The 23,286-nt window shown below is 45.0% G+C and overlaps 1 protein-coding gene across 1 annotated transcript in view; it reads right to left on the reverse strand.

Moving 5' to 3' along the window:
• Positions 1-23,286, reverse strand: part of GALNTL6 (polypeptide N-acetylgalactosaminyltransferase like 6) — a gene marked incomplete at both ends in the record, with an annotated part of 1,149,883 nt that overhangs the window by 22,167 nt on the left and 1,104,430 nt on the right. Inside the window, one exon of the mRNA XM_082657046.1 lies at positions 3,732-3,848. Coding sequence (XP_082513172.1) covers positions 3,732-3,848 — 117 coding nt within the window. The remainder of the gene's footprint in view (positions 1-3,731; positions 3,849-23,286) is intronic.

Raw genomic sequence — 23,286 nt, forward strand, 5'->3', positions numbered from 1 at the left:
TATTTTTCTCTCTGTAATTAGTTAGATTTTATCGCATTGGCGTGTGGTTGGTAGAGGTCTCAGCTACTGCATGTTTCTCCTTGTGGTTTGGCATCCTCGGTCCTGAGGCTGACACTGCGTATCCATCAGCTGTCCTGTACCAGGTGCACTGATCCGTCTCCATCTCTGCACATCTCTGTCCAGCTCTGGGTAGGACAGCATCCTCAGCAGGACGGAGACTCCCCTGCAGGCTTCCTCCCAGCACAGGTCAGGGCTGCCCCCTGGCACCGAAGACTCCCCACCCCCGCCTTTCCATCAGACTCCTAACGACACATGGGGAGTGTTCTTTCCAGACCTCACAGTCCTATGAAGGCCTTTTTCTTCTTTTCTTTCTTGGTCCCCATAGGAAACTGAGAGCCAGCTCTCGGAGCTGCGGTGATGCCTCGACAGAGGGCTGGAAAATGAACTGCACGCTCCCTTCCTGCAGGGAAGCCCCAATCATCCCCCTCTTCTGTGACAAAAACCGTTTTCTTACCAGGAGCTTCCAGAGACTCTCTTTAACTCCCCACAGAACTATTTTGTTTATTCATTTGTGTTTTATTTTTGCCATTAAAAAAAAAAATCATTCCAGTTCTAATAAGTGCCCCTTTCGTGTTCTTTGAATGCTTTTGAATCAAAAAGAGTGCCTATCACTTTCCTGTCCTGATATTCTTTTCTCCTCTGGGAATTTTAATCTAAATGTAGAAGAGTGAGTCCTAATTTTTAGAAGTCATTGAGTAAATATATCAAAAAGAGCGAACAGTTAACTACCGGAACACGAAGCAGCTTGTGATGATTGAACCTCCACATCAGTATACGGTGATACGTATTTCAGATATGATTGACTTAACCTCCTTTCAACCTTGTTGCATTGCCCCGTTTTCAGAAGTGTCTAGAGGCTGGAAATCTCTTTCACGAGCCGCAGTGACCTATCTTTCGTTCCTCTTAGATAGTTGTCTGCTTGTCTAGTGCTGCCCTCTGGCGACTGTGTCTGGAATTACACGTCATAGCTTTTTGCAGTTTAGCTTGGGGTGGGGCGGGGTCGGGGAGGAACTGAACCAAAAATTTTTAGATGTATGCAGTGTAGCTGGTTTTGTTTATATTTACGTGCAGCCGTCAAACAAAATCTGCAGCCCAGAGCATATTTCATTCTAGCACATTGCAGGGGATGGAGATGTTCCACCTGATCCAGGCGTTCAGGTATGCAACCTTCGTATCAGCCAGCTGGATAGGTGTGTCTCTTGGTTGGGCTGAATAGAGATGGCAGAGTGAACTTTAACCCAACAGATACGGATTTTCCTTATGGCATTCTCCTTTTTCTTTTTAAAAAAATATCCTTTCCCTCCCTAGATGCCAGCCTTACTGACTGGCCTTGAAGCCTTCTCTTTTGTTCCCAGGCTGCAGTCTGAATTGCTTCTTGGGGGAAACAGGCTGGCACCGTCCACCGCCCTGGTCACATCCCCGTGGTGCTTATAGAAAGGGACAGAGGATGGAGTAGGCCGTCAGCTTCCACGGATATTCCACACCCCGCAGTGACCCTTGAGCTGCAGGGCCTGCTTTAAAACCCATCTGATACGTGTCCACACGTGCAGGGTATATTTGAGTGAGTGAGACGTAGTATTTGATGTTTGGCAGCTGCCTTGGATGGCGAGAGATTTCTAGTTTGGGGTTGGTATAAAGCGATCCGCGGGGAAGGTTGTGAGAAGGAAGAAGACAAAGTATATTTGCTCTGCACCTCCTACCTGTGCAAGATGCTGGGACATCACGGACGATATTGATTCTCACAATAACCCTGTCCGTGAGGTGGGTGTTATTGTCCCTCTTTAAAGGGGGAGGGACTATGGCCTCGAAAGATATAACGATTTCACAAGGACGCACAGGTTAAACTGGCCGGGATCTAGGTTAGGCTGAACGAAGGCCCATGATCCTTCTAGAAGACCACGAGGCTGCGGGAGAAGAGGACAGGGGCCCGGTTCCCGGCTGGGGAGGGGTGGTGTTGGGTTAGGGGTTGTTTGGGTGGACTCTGGGCTGTGCCGTGGGCTTGGTCTGCTGCTGCTGTTTTCCTCAATCAGCGGCTCTGCGCTGTACTGCAGGCCGGAGGGATGGGGATGCTCGGTGGAGAGGGGGTGGAGAGGGGCCGACAGGCCGGGTCTGCACACCCAAACCACTCGTGGAGAACCCAGGCGGGGGGACAGGGAGCTTCACTGACTTGATGTTCAAGATGAACACTTGAGAGCTTCCCTGGTGGCGCAGTGGTTGAGAGTCCGCCTGCCGATGCAGGGGACATGGGTTCGTGTACCGGTCCGGGAAGATCCCACATGCCGCGGAGCGGCTGGGCCCGTGAGCCATGGCCGCAGAGCCTGCGCGTCCGGAGCCTGTGCTCCGCAACGGGAGAGGCCACAACAGTAAGAGGCCCGTGTACCGCAAAAAAAAAGATGGACACTTGAGGAACCACTGGAGGAGAGAACTAATGCCTTACTGGAGACTGCTTGCCTACTCTTGGTTTTCATGAGAGAAGCATTGTGGACAATTCTGGGAGACAAGGCATAAGCCCGACATAGGATCTTGAACTTGAGATGTATCCTTTTGTGGGGGGGGGGGGCGGAGGGGTTTTCACTGTATCTGTACATTTTTTTCTTCTAAAAAATATGGCAGTAGCTGAAGATACTCGTTCAGTCCGTGTGATGAGTACACCATGGTGTGCCGTAATTCTTTTATAGTTTCCTATTTGAAATATTTTATAATTTAATATTCAAATAATAAAAACGGGCAGACCTAAGTCTACCCACCGTCTCTCCTCTTTTACCGGTGACACAGTGTGAGGAAAGCCCCTTTCAAGGGTGTTTCAAAGAGGGTCAGGAATCATACCTCACTTAATAAAGTGAATTGCTCTGAAATGCTTTTCAAGCAAAAGCAATAAATAGTCTTCAAGCCTCCCCTGGAGTCCCTGCTGGGGAGTTATTGCCTCCAAGCGATCCTTTGTGTGTAAGATTACAAACTGCTGCTACGACCAGAGGTGTATGTAAAGTATTCTTTTCAGTAAACAGCCAGAGGGGGAAAATAAGATTAGAGAAAGTCACAAAAACTTACAGAATAATCGAGAGTCTTTCAGTAAAACCATGAAATTTGCTTGGGAGAGTTACGTAGCACTCTACAAGCTTTGCATGGTTTGAAAATTACCATTCTGGGAAAGGCAATAGAAGACTAGGGTCACAATCAACATCTCTACCACCCTTTCTGTTATTATTAGCTTTTTAAAAGCATGGTCTATCTTTTGCCACCCTTTTATTTTTTTTTGGTATTTATTTTATCTATTTATCTGGTTGCACTGGGTCTCAGTTGCGGCAGGTGGGCTCCTTTGTTGTGGCACGTGTGCTCCTTAGTTGTGGTGTGCGAACTCTGAGTTGCTTCGCGGCATATGGGATCTAGTTCCCTGACCAGGGATCGAACCCGGGCCCCCTGCATTGGGAGCGTGCTTAACCACTGCGTCACCAGGGAAGTCCCCCTTTCTATTCTTTAAAGCATATTTTTATACACGATCTCAATTAACAATCACGACTGTTCTGAGAAGAAACGGAAGCAAAGAAGCGAAGTGATTCCCTTGACTGCAGAGCTGGGTGATGACCTCTCAGGGCCTCACCCAGGTCCCACCTAGAGGTTTGTTCCCACACTGCCACCCCCCGCCTGCCTCAGCCCCCCCCCCCATAACGCACCTGTTCATGAGACCACGTCCTCTCAGAACCGTCCTTGACACAGACGTCCAGCCTCAGCTCGGTCCCTGTAGCTCCGTGCTTGCTGTCCACGCAGAGATTTGCTGCCACGTTTCGAAGCTGTGGAAAGAAGACAGGATGACGATGGGCTGTTTTTCATAGTACCCCTGGTTCCTGACAATCCTGGTGGAGATTCGGTTTTTTTTTTTTTTTTTTGATTCCATGATGATTGAATGATGCCTTAAATTTATATGCAATTTATGGAGAGAAATCAGAGGATTAACTATAACATTGCCCAGTCTACGTGTGAAAGAACATGGGAAGATTGAACAGCGAAACCTCAGCCAGGCAGTGTGTGAAGCTACGACCCAGGAGCACGAACGTGGAGTCCATGACTTCTGTGTGATGGGAGATTTTTCTTTTTCAGGTAGCTCTTGAACTTGGAACTCGTTATCTTCCTGCTTCAAAGCATCTTCTCCCTTCACTACCTTAGCTGGGAGACCTCCGCTGTGAGGCAGGTGGTGCAGATAATAGCTGTGAGGAAGAGATCACTGTGTAAGAATGTGGTCACCTGACGCCCCCAGCGGCCTGGGGTGGTCTTTGTCTGCACCTGTCATCCTGGTTTAGCATTTCTCCTGGATGATAAATTAATGCCATCCTAGAGTATTAGCAAAACAGGAAGGATAGTACCGTTGGTGGAATCCTTTACTGGATGAAGTTTCTCTACATCATGTCTGGACTTTGAAAAGTTGCAGAATGAGAAAAAAACACTCATAATTCTTAGCAAGTATTTTGTTAACATGGATGTAAAGAACTGAACAGTTGGGGGTGGGAAAAGGGTGAAAAATATCAACAGCAGAAACACCAGTGGAAAGAGTCTGGTTGCAGACACATCCCCACGTCGCATCTTCCCGCATGAAGCTTCCACCAATCTTCCTGTTGGCATCAGAACCACATCCTGCTGCAGAGCTGGGCAATGTCTATAGTTTGTTACTGAGGTGTGTCTGCTTAGATAAGCTCAAGGGTCACAATCCTTTCCATGCCTTTGTAGAGTCCTGGATTATAATAATCCCTTTAGGTACCACTAAGAATGGAAACAAGAACAGGGTGTACACAAGTGATCGTTTTAGTCACGGTTCTTTTGCCCAGAATGAGTAGATAAGGAGTCTCTCCAGGATGGAAGGATGCCTGCCTGGGGCCTGATCCTCCTGGGATGGGGCAATGAGGCAGAGAGGAGGTTGTCATGTGATGTACTGGGTATCACGAATGGAATAAATGATGCCTGGATGGGGTGTGGTGGAGAGAGCTGCTTCATTTCCACTTCCTTTAGGAGTAGAGGCTGGTATAGTGTCACTCAGGAGGGAATCAATGTGGTGGATACCAGTTTCCTTATCCACGGAATTTGGCAACAGCTGGGGTTTGTCTTCTGCTACTGGACCACTATTCTCGGGGTGTCTGTCCCCGATGACAGGGGATGTGAAATAATGGAGGACACAGGGCAACAGTTCTGAACCCACTTTGGCCTACGGACCTCTCCGAAAATCCAAGGAGAGCTATGGACACTTGCAAAAACAAGTGGACAAACTGTAAGTGGACACACACACAAGCACTTTTCTATTCACTTTCCTGGGCACCATAGACTCCACATTTGAAGTTGAAAGAGGAAAAATGTTTGCCACCCCCCAAGCTCCTCCTCCCCCCTTGCAAATGAATTGACTCTCCTCTTAGCCTCATGGGCGATCTTGAAGGACAGGGGATGAACTAGGGCGTGTCGGCGAGCACCCCAGTCACTCCCGCTTCCTTCATCTTTTCTCTACCTCCTCAGTCAAGCACCAGGGAGGAATTTTACTGTGGAATTTGGGGAGCCACACTTAAAATAGGCCTTTTGTGGACTCAGCTCCCAGGTGTGTGATCCAATTTATTTGGTGAAAGAGAAGCACCCTGAGGGGCAGAAGTCTGAGCTTGCATCTCTCTCCAGAGGCCAGCATCCGTCAGCGCCCGTCTGAACTTATCTGGGGCCAGGGTGTTGGTTTCTAAAGCAGGTCCACCCGAGGGCTGTTGGAGAGAACTCTGGACAGAGCTCTCTCTTTACTCTTGGCCACTGAATTCACAGACGCACTCTTCTTAGAGAACCAGTGTCAGTGGATGCTAAAGGCACCTTCATGGCATTCTTGTTCCCTCTCCTGAGTCCAGGAGCTCTGATCCACGGGGAGGGAAAAGCAGCTGCTATCGGTTTATGGCCACGTGGCTGCAGAGGGATGAGCTACACGGGCTCTGCTCTTGGAAGAGAAGGACTCGGGGAAGGAAAGGACCTGGAACAGCCAGGGATGCCGGGCAGTGTACCTGCCAGACCTGCCCGAGGATCTGCACCAAAGACATCAGAGACCCTCTTTCTGTTTCTAAATGCTATGAGAGTGAAAGGGCTCTAGCAGGGGTAGAGAAAACCGTTTTCTAAACTTTTGAATGTTCCTTTTTTTTTTTTAATGAGAAATTTGTTTTAACTTTTTATTTTATATTGCAGTATAGTCGATTAACAATGTTGTGTTAGTTTCAGGTGTACAGCAAAGTGATTCAGTTGTACATATACATGTATCTATTCTTTTTCAAATTCTTCTTTCATTTAGGTTGTTACGTAATATTGAGCAGAGTTCCCTGTGCTATACAGTAGGTCCTTGTTGGTTATCCATTTTAAATATAGTGTGCACATGTCAACGAGAAAGTTTTTGAATATGCACCCTCAAACAAGTGTAAAATTACTGATAAATTATATACATAATTCCTGTCCTTGAATGTTCTAAATTCTCACGCAAATGGCATCTGTGTAGACAATGGGATAGATGGCTGCAGAAACCAAATTTCAAGTTTCCAAGCCATAATTGTCCACATCTGTGTAGATTTCAGCCCATCATTGTGCCAGAGAAGAGATGCGGAGAGTTCCCTAGAGGACAAGGCGGGCACCTGGACTCAAGGCTCATCAGGCCAGCCTCACCTGCTGCTGTTTTCATTCCCACCTCTTCATTTAGAATGCACATCCCATCTTCGGCGCATAAGCACAGCTCTGTCATAATAAACAGATGAGTAAAATCCCAACAGAACGGACCCTAATCCTTGCTTATCCATTTGAATAAAGTTTTCTTTCTAAAAAAAAGTAGACAAGAAAAAACACAAATGATCTGGACTTTTCCCACCAGGGGCTCTGTGTTTGCGGCTGAAGGAAAAGCAGTTCACAGGCAAACACACGCCCAGATCTAGGACAGGGACACAATACATCAATGCAGAGCAGGGAATTTTCCTCTTCTGTTCCTGTGACGTCCAGCACCGGGACTTGGCAGCACTAAAATTGCATCAAGGAATCTGAGAGACACGGGGCAGGATTAGAAAGTGAGGTGGTGCTTGACTAGGAATGGGTGGGAAGCAGGAGAAAAATGGGGCAAAAGGAACTCAAGGTGTATGACAGGAGTACAGAGATAATCTGTTGGATGAGGATTAGGAAAAGGTCTGGCAGAGAGTGAAGGATTTCTTAGGTCTGCAAGAGACGTCAGGCTCAGCTGGAACCTTGGCTTTTCCTCCACAACATGAGAGGTTTTATAAAAGAGGCACAGGAGAAGGGGCGTGTGAAATAAATGTCGAGGTGGCTGACAGGTAATTCAGTTGGTTGTCGAAGAGAGACTTGCCTCAGCTCAATGAACGCTAGAGGATGGTTTGCTATCCTCTCGCTCCTCATAGACTTGGGGTGTTTTAAGTAAGAAGTGGTACGTTCGTGACTCATTCAACAAACATTAAGTACCTGGTATGTCCCAGCCACTATGCTAGATACTGGTATACAGTGAAAAATAAAAAAGGATTTGTGGGTGAAATGGTGAAGGGGGTCAATAGGTACAGACTTCCAGGGGACTTCCCTGCCGGTCCAGTGGTTAAGACTCCAAGCTTCCAATGCAGGGGGCGCGGGTTCAATCCCTGGTCGGGATCCCACATGCTGCACGGTGAGGGGGCCCCCCAAAGTATGCTAAAAAAGGTACAGACTTCCAGTTATAAAATAAATAAGTCCTGGGGATGTGATGTACAGCACGGTCAGGATAGTTAACCATACTGTGTTGTATATTTGAAAGCTGCTAAGACAGTAGGTCTTAAATGCTTTCATCACAAGAAAATTAGTCACTCTGTGGTGACAGATATTAACTAGACTTATCGTGGTAATCACTTTGTAATATGTACAAATATCAAATCATTATGTGGACACCTGAAAGTAATATGTTACGGGTCAATTATATCTCAGTTTAAAAAATTCATACAAATAAATTTGAATTCAACCCTCCAGAAATCTGTCCGCTTCTTTGAAAGCACGCCTAGTCCCTTGTGGTCCAGAAAGTCCTGACGCATCAGGACCAATGATTCTTGAACCCCCTCTGGCACGGTGTCCTCACTGGGCGGGGCATGTCTGGGGGAGATGAAGACCGCTGGTGGGGTCAGGGTCCTCAAGACCGTGAAGACGGCTGCAGAGACTGGACTGATGGGCTCCCAAAACTGTTGCTTAGTGATTCTCCTTCCTATGGACAACATTTCTTCAAATCCCAGAGCTCTGTGGGTGAGCATTATTTTTTCATTCTTGGAAAACTGTGACCTTTCTGGTGCCCACGGCATGTTGTAGCACCGAAGGGCTTTGCAGGTGCCTCAGCTGCCAGTAAACCTGATGGGGCCAGTTTTCTTTCAGGGTCTTGTAGCTTTGATTGGATTTGACTAGTAAAGTGGGGAAAGGATTTCTCTTCTGAGAGCCCATAAACCTTTTTATTTTTTTAAATTCAGCTTTTATTGCGGTATAATTGACATATAAAATTAGATATTAATTTATTTTTTTCGTTTTTAAAATTTATTTTTGGCTGCATTGGGTCTTCGTTGCTGCTGTGCGCGGGCTTTCCCTAGTTGCGGCGAGGCGAGCGGGGGCTACTCTTCTTGCAGCGCGTGGGCTTCTCATTGCGGTGGCTTCTTTTGTTGCGGAGCATGGGCTCTAGGTGCGCGTGCTTCAGTAGTTGTGGAGCACGGGCTTAGTTGCTCTGCAGCATGTGGGATCTTTCCAGACCAGGGCTGGACCCCGTGTCCCCTGCATTGGCAGGTGGATTCTTAACCACTGTGCCACCAGGGAAGTCCTAAAATTAGATATTTAAAGTATGCATTGTGGTGAGTGAATATACGTTTACTTTGTGAAGGGATTCTCCTCATTTAGTTAATTAACACAGCCATCACCTCACATATTGATCTTTTTTTTGGTAAGAACTTTCAAGCTCTCCTTGCTTAGCTAGTTTCAGTTGTATAATTCGGTGTTATCAACTACGGTCAGCGTGTTTTACATTAGGTCCTCAGACTTTGTTCGTCTTATTCCTGCCTTGAATGTGTGCTGCATTCTACTCACAACCAGGCCCAGCACGTGTTACAGGGGACCCACTAGCGTTTAACAGTTACTTCTTTTTGAATCGCTACCACCTGACTCACATGACTGACCTCCCAACGTACTTGCCCGGCTCCAGCTGGTGATTGTTCTAACCTTGATAGCAGAACGTCTCCACCATGATACCTCATCCAATGGGAGGGAAGGGGTGTGCTCCTCTGCTGGTTTCCCTGGTAACCGACGAGCTCACCTGACATCGATCACCCTGTAACTGGGTTTCCCCCTGCCCCTGGGAGCCAAGAGTGCCTCCATGTTCTGCCCGCCGTCCACCGTTCACAGTGGGAGTGGCCCCAGGACCCTGCCTCAGACATGTAAGCTCCCCTATGCATTAACCACTGATGCCTCTGTGGCTGACTCCGGGCTCTTCCTTCCGTCTTAAAGCTGGGCAAGTACAGGCCTTGTAGGCCTGCGGGGTGCAGCCCAACATTTGGTGGAGTAGCCAGGAGACGGAGGAAACGCCCGTGAGCACCGAGATGTCGGGAAGTTAGGACGGGGAATGGAAAGTTTTGGGGCCGACCACTAACACGTGGGGCCTGAAAGTTTCGGGGGGTAACCCTGGGGTGGCCGTCTACTAGTATCGGGGTCTTGCAGTGGCTGACCTTGATGAATGGGGGCCGCCGAGAGAGTACAGAGAACTCCTAGACACCCCTACGGCTGTTGCAGAGATATTGGCCACAGCTGTGGGCTGGCCATTGCCTTTTATATTAAGAAAGGCCACGGAGGCTAAGAGCCGAGGCGAACGTTAACTTGAATGCTGATTCCTGTTCCTCTGCAAGTGAGGCGTGTGCATGTGTGTGAATGATACGGATTATTCTCTATTCCTGTTATTTGTTTAAACGGAATCGGCTATTTAGAAACTAAAAAAAAAAGCCGTGAAAATGCCCCAAATGGAAAGCTTTTGACATTGTAAAACGAGTTTTTGCTTATGCTGTTAGAGGAATTTGGCTTTCTAGGTGGAATTGGTATTTCTCTCCCTGTGCCTTTTGAGATATAAATGATCTACCTGGGCTCTCAGGAACTTTATTCCCTGAGAGTGAAGACAGAAAAGAGAGGCCGTTTAAGCTGTAGCAGGAAAACTGTGAGATCTCTGTGTCTGTAGAGATATATGCATGTCTATAAATATGAGGTGTCTCTGCTTCTAGATGGTGTTGCCAAGATTGGTTTGTGGATGAGCTCTGTTTATTTGCTTAAAAGAAATTACAAGCTTATATGAATTCTCAGACGTAGAATGAATTTCAGGTTCATGTGATCTGGGAAATATTCAGTACTGAATTGATATCTTATTGAAGCTACTGAAGCTTGTTGGTTTGATTGATATAGACATGTTTTTAGAGTCATCCATGTTAAGTGTAATACTTCTGTTGTACCTAGGTTTACTGGAGGTCAAATAAGACCTTATTATATCTGTTGCAAATTTGTCAGCAAGGAAAATAACTTGATATGATGAAACTTAAATGTAAATGAGATAAGAGCTTTTAGGTAAACTCTATAGGAATAATTATGTTTTGGGAATGTCTGTCTAAAATAGTCCCTCCAGATTTTGCTAACTTGAAACTAAGTTCAATAAAGAGAATTCATTGACTATCTGGGTCATTTCAAATGGGATAAAATATTAGATTAATTGCTGGGCGAGTCTAAGTTTACCAACCTTTGCCTTCCTGGGAGAGGAAGACTAAAGCATAAATTATCCAATCAGGAAATGCCGGTATGACAAACAGTTCACATTTACTTGCTTCTTGGTTTTTGGTTGGTTCATTTCCTTTGAATATATGCCCAGAAGTGGGATTGCTGGATCATTGGAGTACCACACATTTTTGATTACTGTAACTTTGTGTTGCATTTTGAAATCAGGAAGTGTGAGTCCTCCAACTTTGTTCTTCTTCTTCAAGGTTGTTTTGACTATTTAGGATTCTTCAGATTCCATATGAACTTCAGAATGAGTTTTTCTATTGCTGCAAAAAAAAGCCCTTGGAGTTTTGATAGGGATTGCCTGTAGATTTCTTTGAGTAGTGTTGCCGTAGTATTTTTGGGTAGTATTAACAATATTGTCTTCGAATCCATGAACATTTATTTAGATCTTTTAAAATTCCTTTCAGTAATGTTTGTATATGTCCTTTGCCCCATTGGTTAAATTTATTCTTACATGTATTTATTTTTAGAAAGAAATATAATGTATATAGGAGTATAGATTCTGGAATTAAACTGCCTGGGTTTAGAGTTTGATGTCACCATTTACTAGCTGTGGGCCTTTAAGCAACTTATTTAGCTTCTTTTTGCCTCAGTTTACTCTTCTGTAAAATGAAGATAATAATAATGATACATGAGAAATTTGATGTGATGATTAAATGAGATTATACGTAAAAGGTGCTTGCATTAGTGTCTGGTTCATACTAATTGCTCCATAAATGTTAGCTTTATTGCACTATTGGGATGCATAGAAAAATGAGGCTGTGGGGGTAGATTGGTGCCATTTTGGGAGGGTCGCAAATACCAAGATAAGCAATGTAGACCTTGTGCTGTTGGCGGAGAGAATTATTAGGAGTTTTTGAGAAGGAAGTCTTATTTTAGGCAGTCAATTCTGGTGTTAATGGGAAAGAGAGATGAAGAGTAATGCTGTTGTGAGCATAGGCACCAGTTCTAATGGATAATGAGAATCTGAACTCTGGTAGAGGTGGTGGTAGAATGTATCCAAACATGTATACGTATTCCAAGGGAGAGGTTTACTGCAGACACATTTTTTTTTTCAGAGAACATTTGCAGGTCTTGACAGTTGTTTGCTTGTGGATAATGAAGATGTGCTGAGTTCGAGATGTCTTGGTGACGTCCATACATAGACAGTCTGAAGTTTGGGAGGGAGGTCAGCGTAAGAAATTCAGATTTGGAAATCATCCACTATGCCGATTATTAAGACATCGCCTCTCAACTCCACACCTACCCCCTCTGCCTCGCTTTGTGGTACTCAGGGTGGACCGTGTAGACATTTTCCTCGCACTGGTTACAACTGTAGGCTTTACTAATGGAAGGTTCAGAGCAGGAGGACGACTCTTTCCTTCTTTCATGTGCCCTGTTTTCCCATGTATATCAGCACGTGGGTGTGTGGGGTGGGGCAGAAGGAAGCGGCCTCACCTGAGAGGTCCTCATGGATTCACCGGGGCTCCTGCCTCCTGCAGGTGTCCTCACCACCACCTGGTGGGGCTGTTTGCAGCAGCCATACCCGGCAAAGGAGGCCTGACCTTCCTCCTTGCTGGGGGAGGGGGTGAGGAGAGGGGGGAGGGGAGGGGCCGGGGAAGGGGGAGGGGAGAGGTGGGGGAGGGGCAGGGGAGAGGTGGGGGAGGGGAGGAGTGGGGGGAGGGGTGGGGAGGGGAAGGGAAGGGGAGAGGTGGGGGAAGGGGGAGGGGTGGGAGGGGGAGGGGAGGGAGGGGAGGGGTGGGCTCTCCTAAGCCTCTGAGTTCCCACCTTGCTCACGTTCCCTGAAGGTGGCTACTTCTGTGCCCTTTAAAGTCCATTTTACCCCTTTTACTAGTTAATGCTTTTCTGCCCATGAAGATTTCCCTGTTCAGATCACTGGTGTGATTTCTGCCTCCTGCCTGGAATCTGACTGAGTAATAGAGTCAGAGGAAGATGTGATATTGCACAGCAAAGAGGAGGAGGGTTGAGGATGGAATTCCAGGGACTGGTTTCTCTGGGAAGCAGTCGAAGAACGAGTTGTTGGGAAAAAGCCGGGAAAGTAAGAGGAGAGCCAGAGAGAAGGCAGAGAGAAGGGTTTCAAGAAGTGGACGTGGAGGGGGGCGGGGGTCAGCAGGGTCAAATTCCTTAGTGAGGTCAGGGGGGGCTGGGAGGGGCCGTTGGACTTGGCTGCTAGGAGGTCCCCAGGGGCCTTTCCAAGGACAGTTTCAGTTTCCAAGGTCAGTGAAGGCAGGAGACAGATGGCCAAGTGGACAGAGGAAAAATGGGAGGCAACCAATGCAAGCTCCTCTTTCAGGAAGCTTGACCTCGATGGGAATGAGGAAAAGCAGAATTAACACGGAACAACATTTCTGGGATGGGGAGACTTGAGAACAGAATTATATATGAGCCCTCCCTAATTCATGTGAGGCGGATAAAAAAAATTGTGAGGTGCTTTTAGAAATTAAAAACAGCAGATGGAAGGGGAGGGATAAAGTAGGAGTTTGGGATTAAAATATACACACGTTTATATATAAAATAGATAAACAACAAGGACCTACTGTAGAGCACAGGGAACTGTACCCAGTATCTTGTAGTAATGTATAATGGAAAGGAATCTGAAAAAGAATATATATATATATATATATAAAACATCTGAATCACTTTGCTGTACACCTGAAACTAACACAACATTGGCAATCAACTGTACTCCACAAAAATTAAAAAAAAAACCCAGCATATAAATGCAAAGTACTGAAAACGCTCTCATTATCCTTCTAGGACTTCGATGTGGAAGGTTCTGCCTTGTGGCCGTCACACTATTTCTGCTCGAGCAGATCATTCCACCTCTAAATGCTCCATGCTAGTGGCGTCCCGTGGCTGCTGGCAGAGATGACTCCTGCCTTTCCTAGAAATTAAGCCCACAGAGATTTTCTTCCTGTCGTATGCACATTTTCCTCTTCTGAATTTACCATAAACTTAATTGCTTTGGCATCTTTCTCTTGCCCTGGGACCTACTGGAACTGCTCATTTCGGAAGCCTGGCTTATATTATGCAAGAAAGCGATGAGCCCACGGCAGAAATATTACCATAGGGCCTGCAGACTTGTATGTGTTCTGCTCCAAATAGTCTATTTCTAAAACTATGTCCTGCCACTTGAAATGAAGGATTGTGAGTATTGTTTGTGAAACGACAATATCCAGTGTCAGAATAGAACTTTCAGATTAAGGATTAATCGCCAAAAACATTTTGATTTGTGCAAATAGATACGGAGGAGGATTTGTATAAACACAAACCACTTATTAGAGTTATGATAAGTAACTTTCTCTGATAGAAGGAAGAGAAATGAGAGTACCTACTTCATACTAAATTAGGAGCATTCACAACCATTATTTCACTTCTTCATCTGCACCACTGCTGTGCTGTGTATCCATTCCCATTGGCAACTGAGGCTCTGGGAAATGAAATGGTTTGTCCATGATTATACGACCAGTAGATGGCAAGCGGGATTTGTACCTATGTCTCTGATCCCCATATCTGAGCTCTTACACCACATTATGGAAATGGATATAATTAATTCACCAGAAGAGTGCAGTTTTGGGTGATAAGTCTGTGGTAAGTGCTTTACTGAGCTCAAAGGGATACATGGAGATGAAAGAAAGCTATGAATCCTTGGGTTTAGAAAAGAAGTGATCTCAGTCCAAATTTGGGCTGGAGTCTGACTGAGGTAGAGAAGCTGAAGCAGTGTTAGAAATAAAACCACTTAAAAAAAATCAAATCAACATAAATATCCATTATGCATTGATAGGGAATTGTTTAAATATATTATGATAGAGAGGCATACAATGGAATACTTTGTAGCCATTCCAAATAATGATGTGTCGCATCGCAAATCAACTATACTTCAATAAAGAAAAAGAAAAAACAAATCAAAAAAGAAATAAAACCACTTTAACGATCAGGGAGCTTTGGTCAAGCACTGGCAGCCCAGGGACGGAAGTGACCAGTGGTCCAGGTCCAGGGCTGAAGGGGCCCAGCTGCTTGCCCACGATGGCTGGACGCTGGGCGGGGGGAAGGGGTGCTGGTACCAGAGAAGGCATCACGGGGTGTTAAGGGGAGCAAGCATTTCCTGACCTCTGCACGAGACCCTAGATTTTGAACCTGGCTTTTTAAGAGTCCACTTTCCGAAAAGAAAAATTAGAAAATGGCAGAATAGTGATGACTTATATATCCTTTGCAAAGCAGAGAAGACGGAACAATTGTGATCCCTGGAGCACACAAGAATACGAACTCTTAGGAACTATGATTTGTTTTTTGTTTTTTTTTTAGTTTGGATTTTTCCCCTTAGGTTTTGGTGTTGTAATTTCACAGAGTCAAGGAAGGAACTAGTTTAGTACACATCCTCGAAGGGGTGCACGGCTGGCAAAAGCCAGTGACCGACTGGCTCAGCCGAGCAAAAGTTTCTGAAAGCTCAGGCAGTGATTGTTCACGCTTTGGTGTGAGTTATGCACACACACGTTATGAGACAAAAGCGCATTGTATGTCAGAAACATGAAAGCAGACCTCTTCTGGGTAAAGTGTAAGGAGTAGCTTAGGGGATGAACAGAGTCACCCATGCCCTGGTTTTCTCCCTGCAATTTACACAACTCAGACTAGTCCATTAAAGCTGGACAGGAGGAGGGGAAATGAGATCTGAAGGAAAATTTTACAGGGAGAGTTCAAGAGTATCTACAGGAAGAGTTGCCAGGAGGAGATCTGTGAGTCGGGAGTTAATGTGAGTAGTCCGTGCAGAGAAGGGATCTAGGAGGAGACCACTTCCCATGCTGCTAACAGCACCAACAGCACCCCTGTGTGTCAAGGGGTTTACGAGGGGGGATGCTGCTTTGAAGGGAGTGCCTTGGGGAGAAGCTGGCTCGTGTGCAGTGTGGCCCCATCTCTGCTGAGATTGTGGGAAGACACCCCGGCAAGGTGGTTGTCATCACACTCGGGAAGCAGCACAGAGCCATCTCCGCAGACTCAGCCCCGTCGTACACCTCATCTTTTAACGAATACCTTGACATTTCCTATTCCTGTCATTTTCCCCTGGAGTGCTGTTCTATGAATACGAAAACACTCCTGCCAATGCTGCGTTCATCTATGATTTGCCAGTAAATCTCCGATGTGCTCCAGGGTAATCGTGAAAATCCACTTCCAACATCATCCTCAAGGATCTGAGGGTAATAGCCACAGGCGTCGAAAATAAAGCAACCTTTTTCCTACTTGAGAGATGACTCATACAACATGGTGTCCAGATAAAATAATTCTTCCTGTTGAATTCAGGTCCGATCATTGAAATGTGGGCAGGTTTAAAAGCTTATCGAATAGAGGGATGTTAAGCTCTTGTGTAAAATTCAGGACTGTTAGTTAATGAAAATCTGCGATCAAATTCATAGAGTTGATTCTGAGAATGATGTGACCCTTTGACCTGGACAGGATTGCAGCAACATCCCTGAGACACATGATCATCTGTGGACTTTTAAAGTTCTCTGGAGAAGTAGGTTCTCTTGAACTCATTTGTGAGTTTAATAGCCATCCTTCTAAGGAAGGTCAGCAAATTGTCCTTATTTTCAAGTAAGATAGTTCAGGGTTTGAGTTTTCTACCGTAAATTTCATCATTGTTAAACACACCATATTAAAAGAGGTGACTTGGGTCTTTAAGGGGAAAAAAGGTGAAAATGTCAAATTGCATTTGGGATACTAACTAGGAGTGTAATACGTGGTATAACTACTTCCCTGAAATATTTCTTTGCGGGCCCTCGATTATGAAGCCGTAACATTTCCATTTTGTAGAGGACAAAGCTGAGTGGTGATAAAAATATTCCCCCTCTCCTTCTTACCATCTGACACAAAATCAAACAGATGGGGAACAGAAATAGTGAGCTTCAGAGGCCAGCCTTAAAATTCTCAGTCACACTGACCAGCATTCCACCACTGTGTCCTGGATCAAGGGAAATTCGTGCAAAACTAATAAGAAAACTGTTTAATATTTCCTATGAAAAAGCAAATGTTCTGTCTCCAAACCAGTGACACCAGAAATTCCACCCTGGAGCACCATCTCATGCAAAAACCAGTGTAATAATCTCTGAATGCTTGAACGCTCTGTCAGCTTTCTGAATGATAATATCACATTTCCTTGTAATCTGAGCATTTTGCATAATCTCCCTCCTCTCATATTTCTTAACTGAATGTAATTAATCAGGACAGACTCAATGGGTGGATAGTTCTGAGAACGAGCTAATTGGGGTTTGATGAGATTGTGAGTGATCCTTTCTCTGGGAGAGAGTGAGATGTTATTTTTCCCTGAAAATAGAGCAGAACAGAACAACAAAACAAAACAATGCAGAACAAAACAAAAGAGGTCTTAAAGAAAGCCAGCATTAGTCTAGTTCTGGTCTAATGAGTCTGGGCCCACATACAACCTAAACAGCCGGTCCAGGCAAATTCAAGAGGAAGTTTGGCAGGCTCACCCTAGTGTCAGGTGGCTTTGGGAGGCCAAGGGCTGGTTCTGTTTCTTGCAGGATCCTGCAGTGTTACCTCAAGCCAGTGAGCTTACGGAGAAGCTATGCCTTAACCATCTCTGTAACTCCAGCCCCTGGTGTAGTTCTTGGTGTATAATGAATTCATCAGCTGGGCTGCCGTAACAAAATACCACAAACTGGGTGACTTAAACAACAGGAATTTATTTCTTACAGTTCTGGGGGCTGGAGGTCTCAGATCAAGGTGTCGGTAGGTTTGGTTTCCTCTGAGGCCTCCCTCCTTGGCATGAAGACGGCAGCCTTGTTACTGTGTTTTCACATGGCCTTTTCTCTGGCACCTGGTATCTTTTCTTACAAGGACACCAGTCCTATAGGGTTAGGGCCTCACCCTTATTACCTCATTTAATGTTAATTACCTCCTTGAAGGCCCTATGTCCAAATAGTTATATTGTTGAAGGGTTAGGGCTTCAACTTATGCATTTGGAAGGTGGGGGACATAATTCAGTGCATAACATACAGTACTTACTCAATAGTTGCCTTTTAAATAAAGAAAAAGTTTAACTGTTTATCTGGTTCGTTTCTCTGCTGATGAATGAGAGGTGCTCACAATGACAGCTATTATTATTCTGGCAGTATATCCTAGGGTTTTACAAAGAGGCTTCACTAAATGTTGAATTTTTCAAATGATTTCAAGGGAATTTATTGCTAGACCTATTTGTTGGATGCGCTGAATGTCCACTTCCTGTTACGACACACACACACCAGGCCTGTTCAGGAGATGGCTGGAGTCGCAAAGCCCCTGGCTTGGACTCACCTCTCAAATCCCTTCCCCAAGTCCTGACTGCTCTCTCCTCTTATTGCTGGAATTAGGTCACGGGCCAAGCTCCAGCAATGACTTTTTTTAAAAAACATTTTTCTTGGAGTATAATTGCTCTACAGTGTTGTGTTAGTTTCTGCTTTATAACAAAGTGAATCAGCCATACATATACATATATCTCTGTATCTCGTCCCTCTTGCATCTCCCTCCCACCCTCCCTATCCCACCCCTCTAGGCGGTCACAAGGGACCGAGCTGATCTCCCTGCAGCAATCACTTTTTGAGCTACAGGTGGCCCTCCAGCTGAATGGGATGCTTGCCTGGTTCATATTTTGAGTCCTGTCTGAATCTTTTCATTCACGGCTGTCAGGATCATTTTATGGAAGCGATTTTAAACTTTTTTGGAATCTGATGAAAGCTATGGACTCTCCAGAAAAATATATATAAACACAAAGTATTCTTGCTTTATATGTCTGGTGGCCCATAAAGACTGTTTCACAGACACATGGGAGCTTAGAATTTGCTTTTTGGAATGCATGATCTGAAAACTTCCCTGTACCCATGGGCATTGGTAGACAATAAAATGGTTATAGTTTTTGCTTTAAAGAAAAACAGCTGAGAGCAGTCTCACGCAAAAACGTCTTGAATCTCTGCCTTGCACATGACTTAGGTACTGTATTGCCTCCTCTATCCATTTGTAATGCAAATCAGGGTTTCCACAGCAGTAAATAATAATAGCCAACATTCCATTGAGAGCTTGCTGTGTTAGCCCTGTGCTACGTGCTTTCCATGGATTATTTCATTTAACTGTCACAGCAGCTCTTTGACGTAGGTACTATTGTATTTCTATTTTGCAATGAGGAAACCAAGGTATATTAGTTTCCTGTAGCTGCTGTAACAAATTACCACAATCTCGGTGGCTTAAAACAATTGAAATGCAGTCTCTCACAGTTCTGGAGGCCCAAAGTCCAAAATCGAAGTGTTGACTGGGCTGTGCTCCCTCCAAAGGCAATTATATACAAAATAATTGATAGCAAAGACTTGAACAGGTATTTGTACACCCATGTTCATAGCAACATTATTTGCAATAGCCCCAATGTGGAAACAGCCTAAGCTTCCATTAACAGATGAATGGATAAACAAAATGTGGTATATACGTACAAGGGAATATTATTTTGCCTTAAAAACGAATGAAGTTCTGATGCATGCTACAACGTGGATGAATCTTGAAGACATTATACTGAGTGAAAAAAGCCAACCCCCAAAGGACAAACATTGTATGGTTCTACTTCTCAGTTTCCTGAAACAGTCAAATCCATAGAGACGAGGAGCAGAATAGAAGTTACCAGGGGGTGGGGCAGGCAGGAATGGAGAGTTGGCTCCTGGGGACAGAGTGTCAGGTTGGGGTGATGAAAAGTTCTGGAGATGGATGCCGGGGATGGTTACACAACAGTGTGGATGTATTTAACGCCACTGAACCGTATGTTTAAAAATAGATAAAAAGGTAAATTTTATGTTATGTATATTTCACAGTAGGGCTTAAAAAACAGGGCTTCCCTGGTGGTGCAGTGGTTAAGAACCCACCTGCCAGTGCAGGGGACACGGGTTCGAGCCCTGGTCTGGGAAGATCCCACATGCCGCAGAGCATCTAAGCCCATGTGCCACAACTACTGAGCCTGTGCTCTAGAGCCCGCGAGCCACAGCTACTGAGCCCATGTGCCACAACTACTGAGGCCCACATGCCTACAGCCCGTGCTCTACAATAAGAGAAGCCACCACAATGAGAATGCCGCGCGCCGCAATGAAGAGTAGCCCCCGCTCGCCGCAACTAGAGGAAGCCCGCGTGCAGCAACGAAGACCCAACACGGCCAAAAATAAATAAATAAAATAAATTTTAAAAAATAATAAAAAAAATACAGTGCTTACTTGATGGTGATTTAGGAAGTTGCTTTCACTTTCTGTAAATCCATGAAAGAGAAGAAGCCAAGCTAAGGGGTCTGGAGGTAATGGCAGGTCATATAAGGCAGGACTGAATTCCTTTGCTTTGGGGTGGATATTGGAAGAGACTTGTGCTTAATACGACCTCTGAATGAAAAGAATTTTCTCCATGCATTTAGAACTTACTATATCTCATGCCAACAACATATTTCACCCCCACTTACACAGAAGGAAAAATCTTACGAAGAGAGATAACATGATCTGCTCTTCTCTGGTGGTACATAATTGTTTCAGGCGAGAGCTGTCTGGAAATCCCCCCCCCAAAGGACTGGGATTACTTCCGGTTGCAGGGAGGAAATTAAAACCAGCTGCAGGTAGTTGCAGGTGATAAGCATTTTTATTTTTTTCTTCCCCTCTCTAATCCCGCTTTATTCCAGACTAACTCCCTTCCAACCCATACTATCATCTTTAGAAACTAACCAAGATTGTTTTCTTAATGTACAAGTAGTCATGGCCGAGTTTTCCAGCCTTATTGCCAGTGTTTGTAACCAAGCAGGGCAGCTCACTCAGAGGGTTCTTAAAACCAGAGAAAGCACTCTAATAAGCTGAAAGAGGCAAAGTGTGCTTTTAAATTCATAAGCAATCTTATAGTTCATTTGGAGAGGGAGAGAGAGCAAGAGAGAGAAGAAAGAAAGAAGTACCTGAAAAATGGGAGACACTTGCAATTTTCTGCTCCATGTAACCCAGATGTAGACTCGGTATGAACTTGAACTTCCCCCCACCATTTGCTCATTCAGAATGTCACGGTTGGGGCTGACGCTGTCAAATGAAATTGCTTTTTCCATATTCAGTTTTCCTTGTTTTATTCAGTTTGTATCTTCTGTCCAAAACGTTTCTTGAAAATTGCATCTTTTAGAGGAGACAAAACCAGTTATCTTCAGGAGAAGAAACTTGGTCATTTCACTTTGGCATGGAACAGAATTAAGTGTAATTTCTCTCTTAGATATGGGAATTAGATATTTAATTGTCAATAACTATAGCAGACGTGGAATGATTATCTTTGGGTTATTCTGTATTTCTTTGGCTTTGAGATGGCCAGACTGTTAACACAACAACTCCAGTTACTTTAGCCATGAATTTGGATGTGCAGATACCGCAGATACTATCACCGCTGCCCGTGCAGGCAGGAAGCTTCTGTTGGTCACTTGCCATATGCCAGACCTTGAAGTAAGAGCTCTACATGCATAACTACAGTTAATCCTCCACTAACTCTAGAACGTAGGGACTGTTATTCTCATTTTACTGCTGAAGAAACTGAGAGATTAAAGTAACTCACCTGATATGAACATATCCCATAAATGTTGGAGCTGGAATGTGAACGAACAGAGGTGCATGGGAGTTCGGCAGAACGCAGGGTGTGTTCTGAACTTTGAGAAACCGAGAACAACGATCATTTCCTGTTATTCTCGTATTTTTTTATATTAATTTTTTTTGAAGTATAGTTGCTTTACAATGTTGTGTTAGTTTCTGCTGTACAGCAAAGTTGATCAGTTATACCTATACATCTATCCCCTCTTTTTTTGGATTTCCTTCCAATGTAGGTCACCACGGAGCACCGAATAGAGCTCCCTGTGCTATGCAGCAGGTTATTAGTTATCTATTTTATACATAGCAGTGTTTGTCAGTCCCAATCTCCCAATCCATCCCACCCCCCGTTCCCCGCCTTGGTATTGTCCGTTCTCTACGTCTGTGTCTCTGTTTCTGCTTTGCAGATAAGATCATTGTATTTGTCAAAACTTTGCACGTAGAGCTTGATGTATGGCAGAGTGAGATCAATCAAGTCTGTAGAATAAACGAACGAAGAAAGCCGAGGGATATTTTGCACTTTCATTACCGCATTTTCCTTTGGAAGTTGCTGCAGTGTGACATTGTATGGGCTCATTTGTATGCACTTCGGTAGCCTATGAATTTAAGGGGATGCATTGTGGGTTTGTTTTTTGGCGGGGTGCACAGGCTAGTCCCCAGAAACACTGAAGGAGAACAGTTCTGTCATGGCCTCTTGTGTGCGCGGAGACGTGGTCTCATCAGGAGCTGTTCTGAACAGTGAAGAGGGTTTCAAGAACGCTAGGATTCAGTCTGTATGCTGTGCGTGAGGTGTTTGTCCCTCAAAATGATGCAAACGGCTCACCCTCATTGTGGCTCACTAGCCCTTAGGCCACACGAGGGCAAAGCTCTGTCTCCTGTGCGCACAGTTCATCTGTGGTGATGACTACAGTGCTTGGCCCATTAATACTGCAGAATGAAACCAGAGGAATGAAAGTGACCACTTGATAGGTCAGATGACAGCTGTGTAAGCCCCTGGAAGAGACAGGGTGGCCAGCGAAGCTCCACAGTCCCCCACTCAATGGAGCAGCGCACACAAAACAGAAAGAATGTGTTGGTGAGAAGCGTTCCTCAGTCATGGAAGGACAGAAAGGGTGAGTGAGAGGTGGATGCTGGCAGTGCCATCCACATATTGCCAGGGCAACCACCTCCTGCGAATATCCCTCGTCTCAACAGCAGGGCTGTCCTTGGGACGGAGGTGAAGTGGACAGTTACAGGCAACAGACTCCGGTTTTGCTCTTTCGGGCAAACCAGACCCATGGGCATCCATGGTGCGTTAAATATTCTCTTTGTCTTTGTTCTGACTTCAGGTTCACCAAACAGCTCCTCCTTGGTCTGCTTACGTGGAGAGGATGTGCTGACGATACTGATTTCGCATTTCTCTGTTCCACGTGGCCGCTGCTCTTTATCCTAGAAAGTCAATAGATAGGTTTCCAGAGAACGTTTGGTGTATACGTGGCATTCTGAGGCCAGACGTGCTGCTTCTCTTCACACGTGGACTTCTGAGCTTTGTGACAGTTGTCATTGTCATTGACAGTTTTTTTCTTATTCGTTATCTATTTTATACAGATTAGTGTATATATGTCAATCCAAATCTCCCAATTCATCCCCCCTCCCCGCTTTCCCCCCTTCATGTCCATATGTTTGTTCTCTACATCTGTGTCTCTATTTCTGCCTTGCAAACTCGTTCATCTGTACCATTTGTCTAGATTCCACATTTGTGTGTTAATATACGATAATTCGTTTTTCTCTTTCTGACTTACTTCACCCTGTATGATGGTCTCTAGGTCCATCCACG

The sequence above is a fragment of the Grampus griseus genome (assembly GCF_964374135.1).
Source record: "Grampus griseus genome assembly, chromosome: 6".
Lineage (NCBI taxonomy): Eukaryota > Metazoa > Chordata > Mammalia > Artiodactyla > Delphinidae > Grampus > Grampus griseus.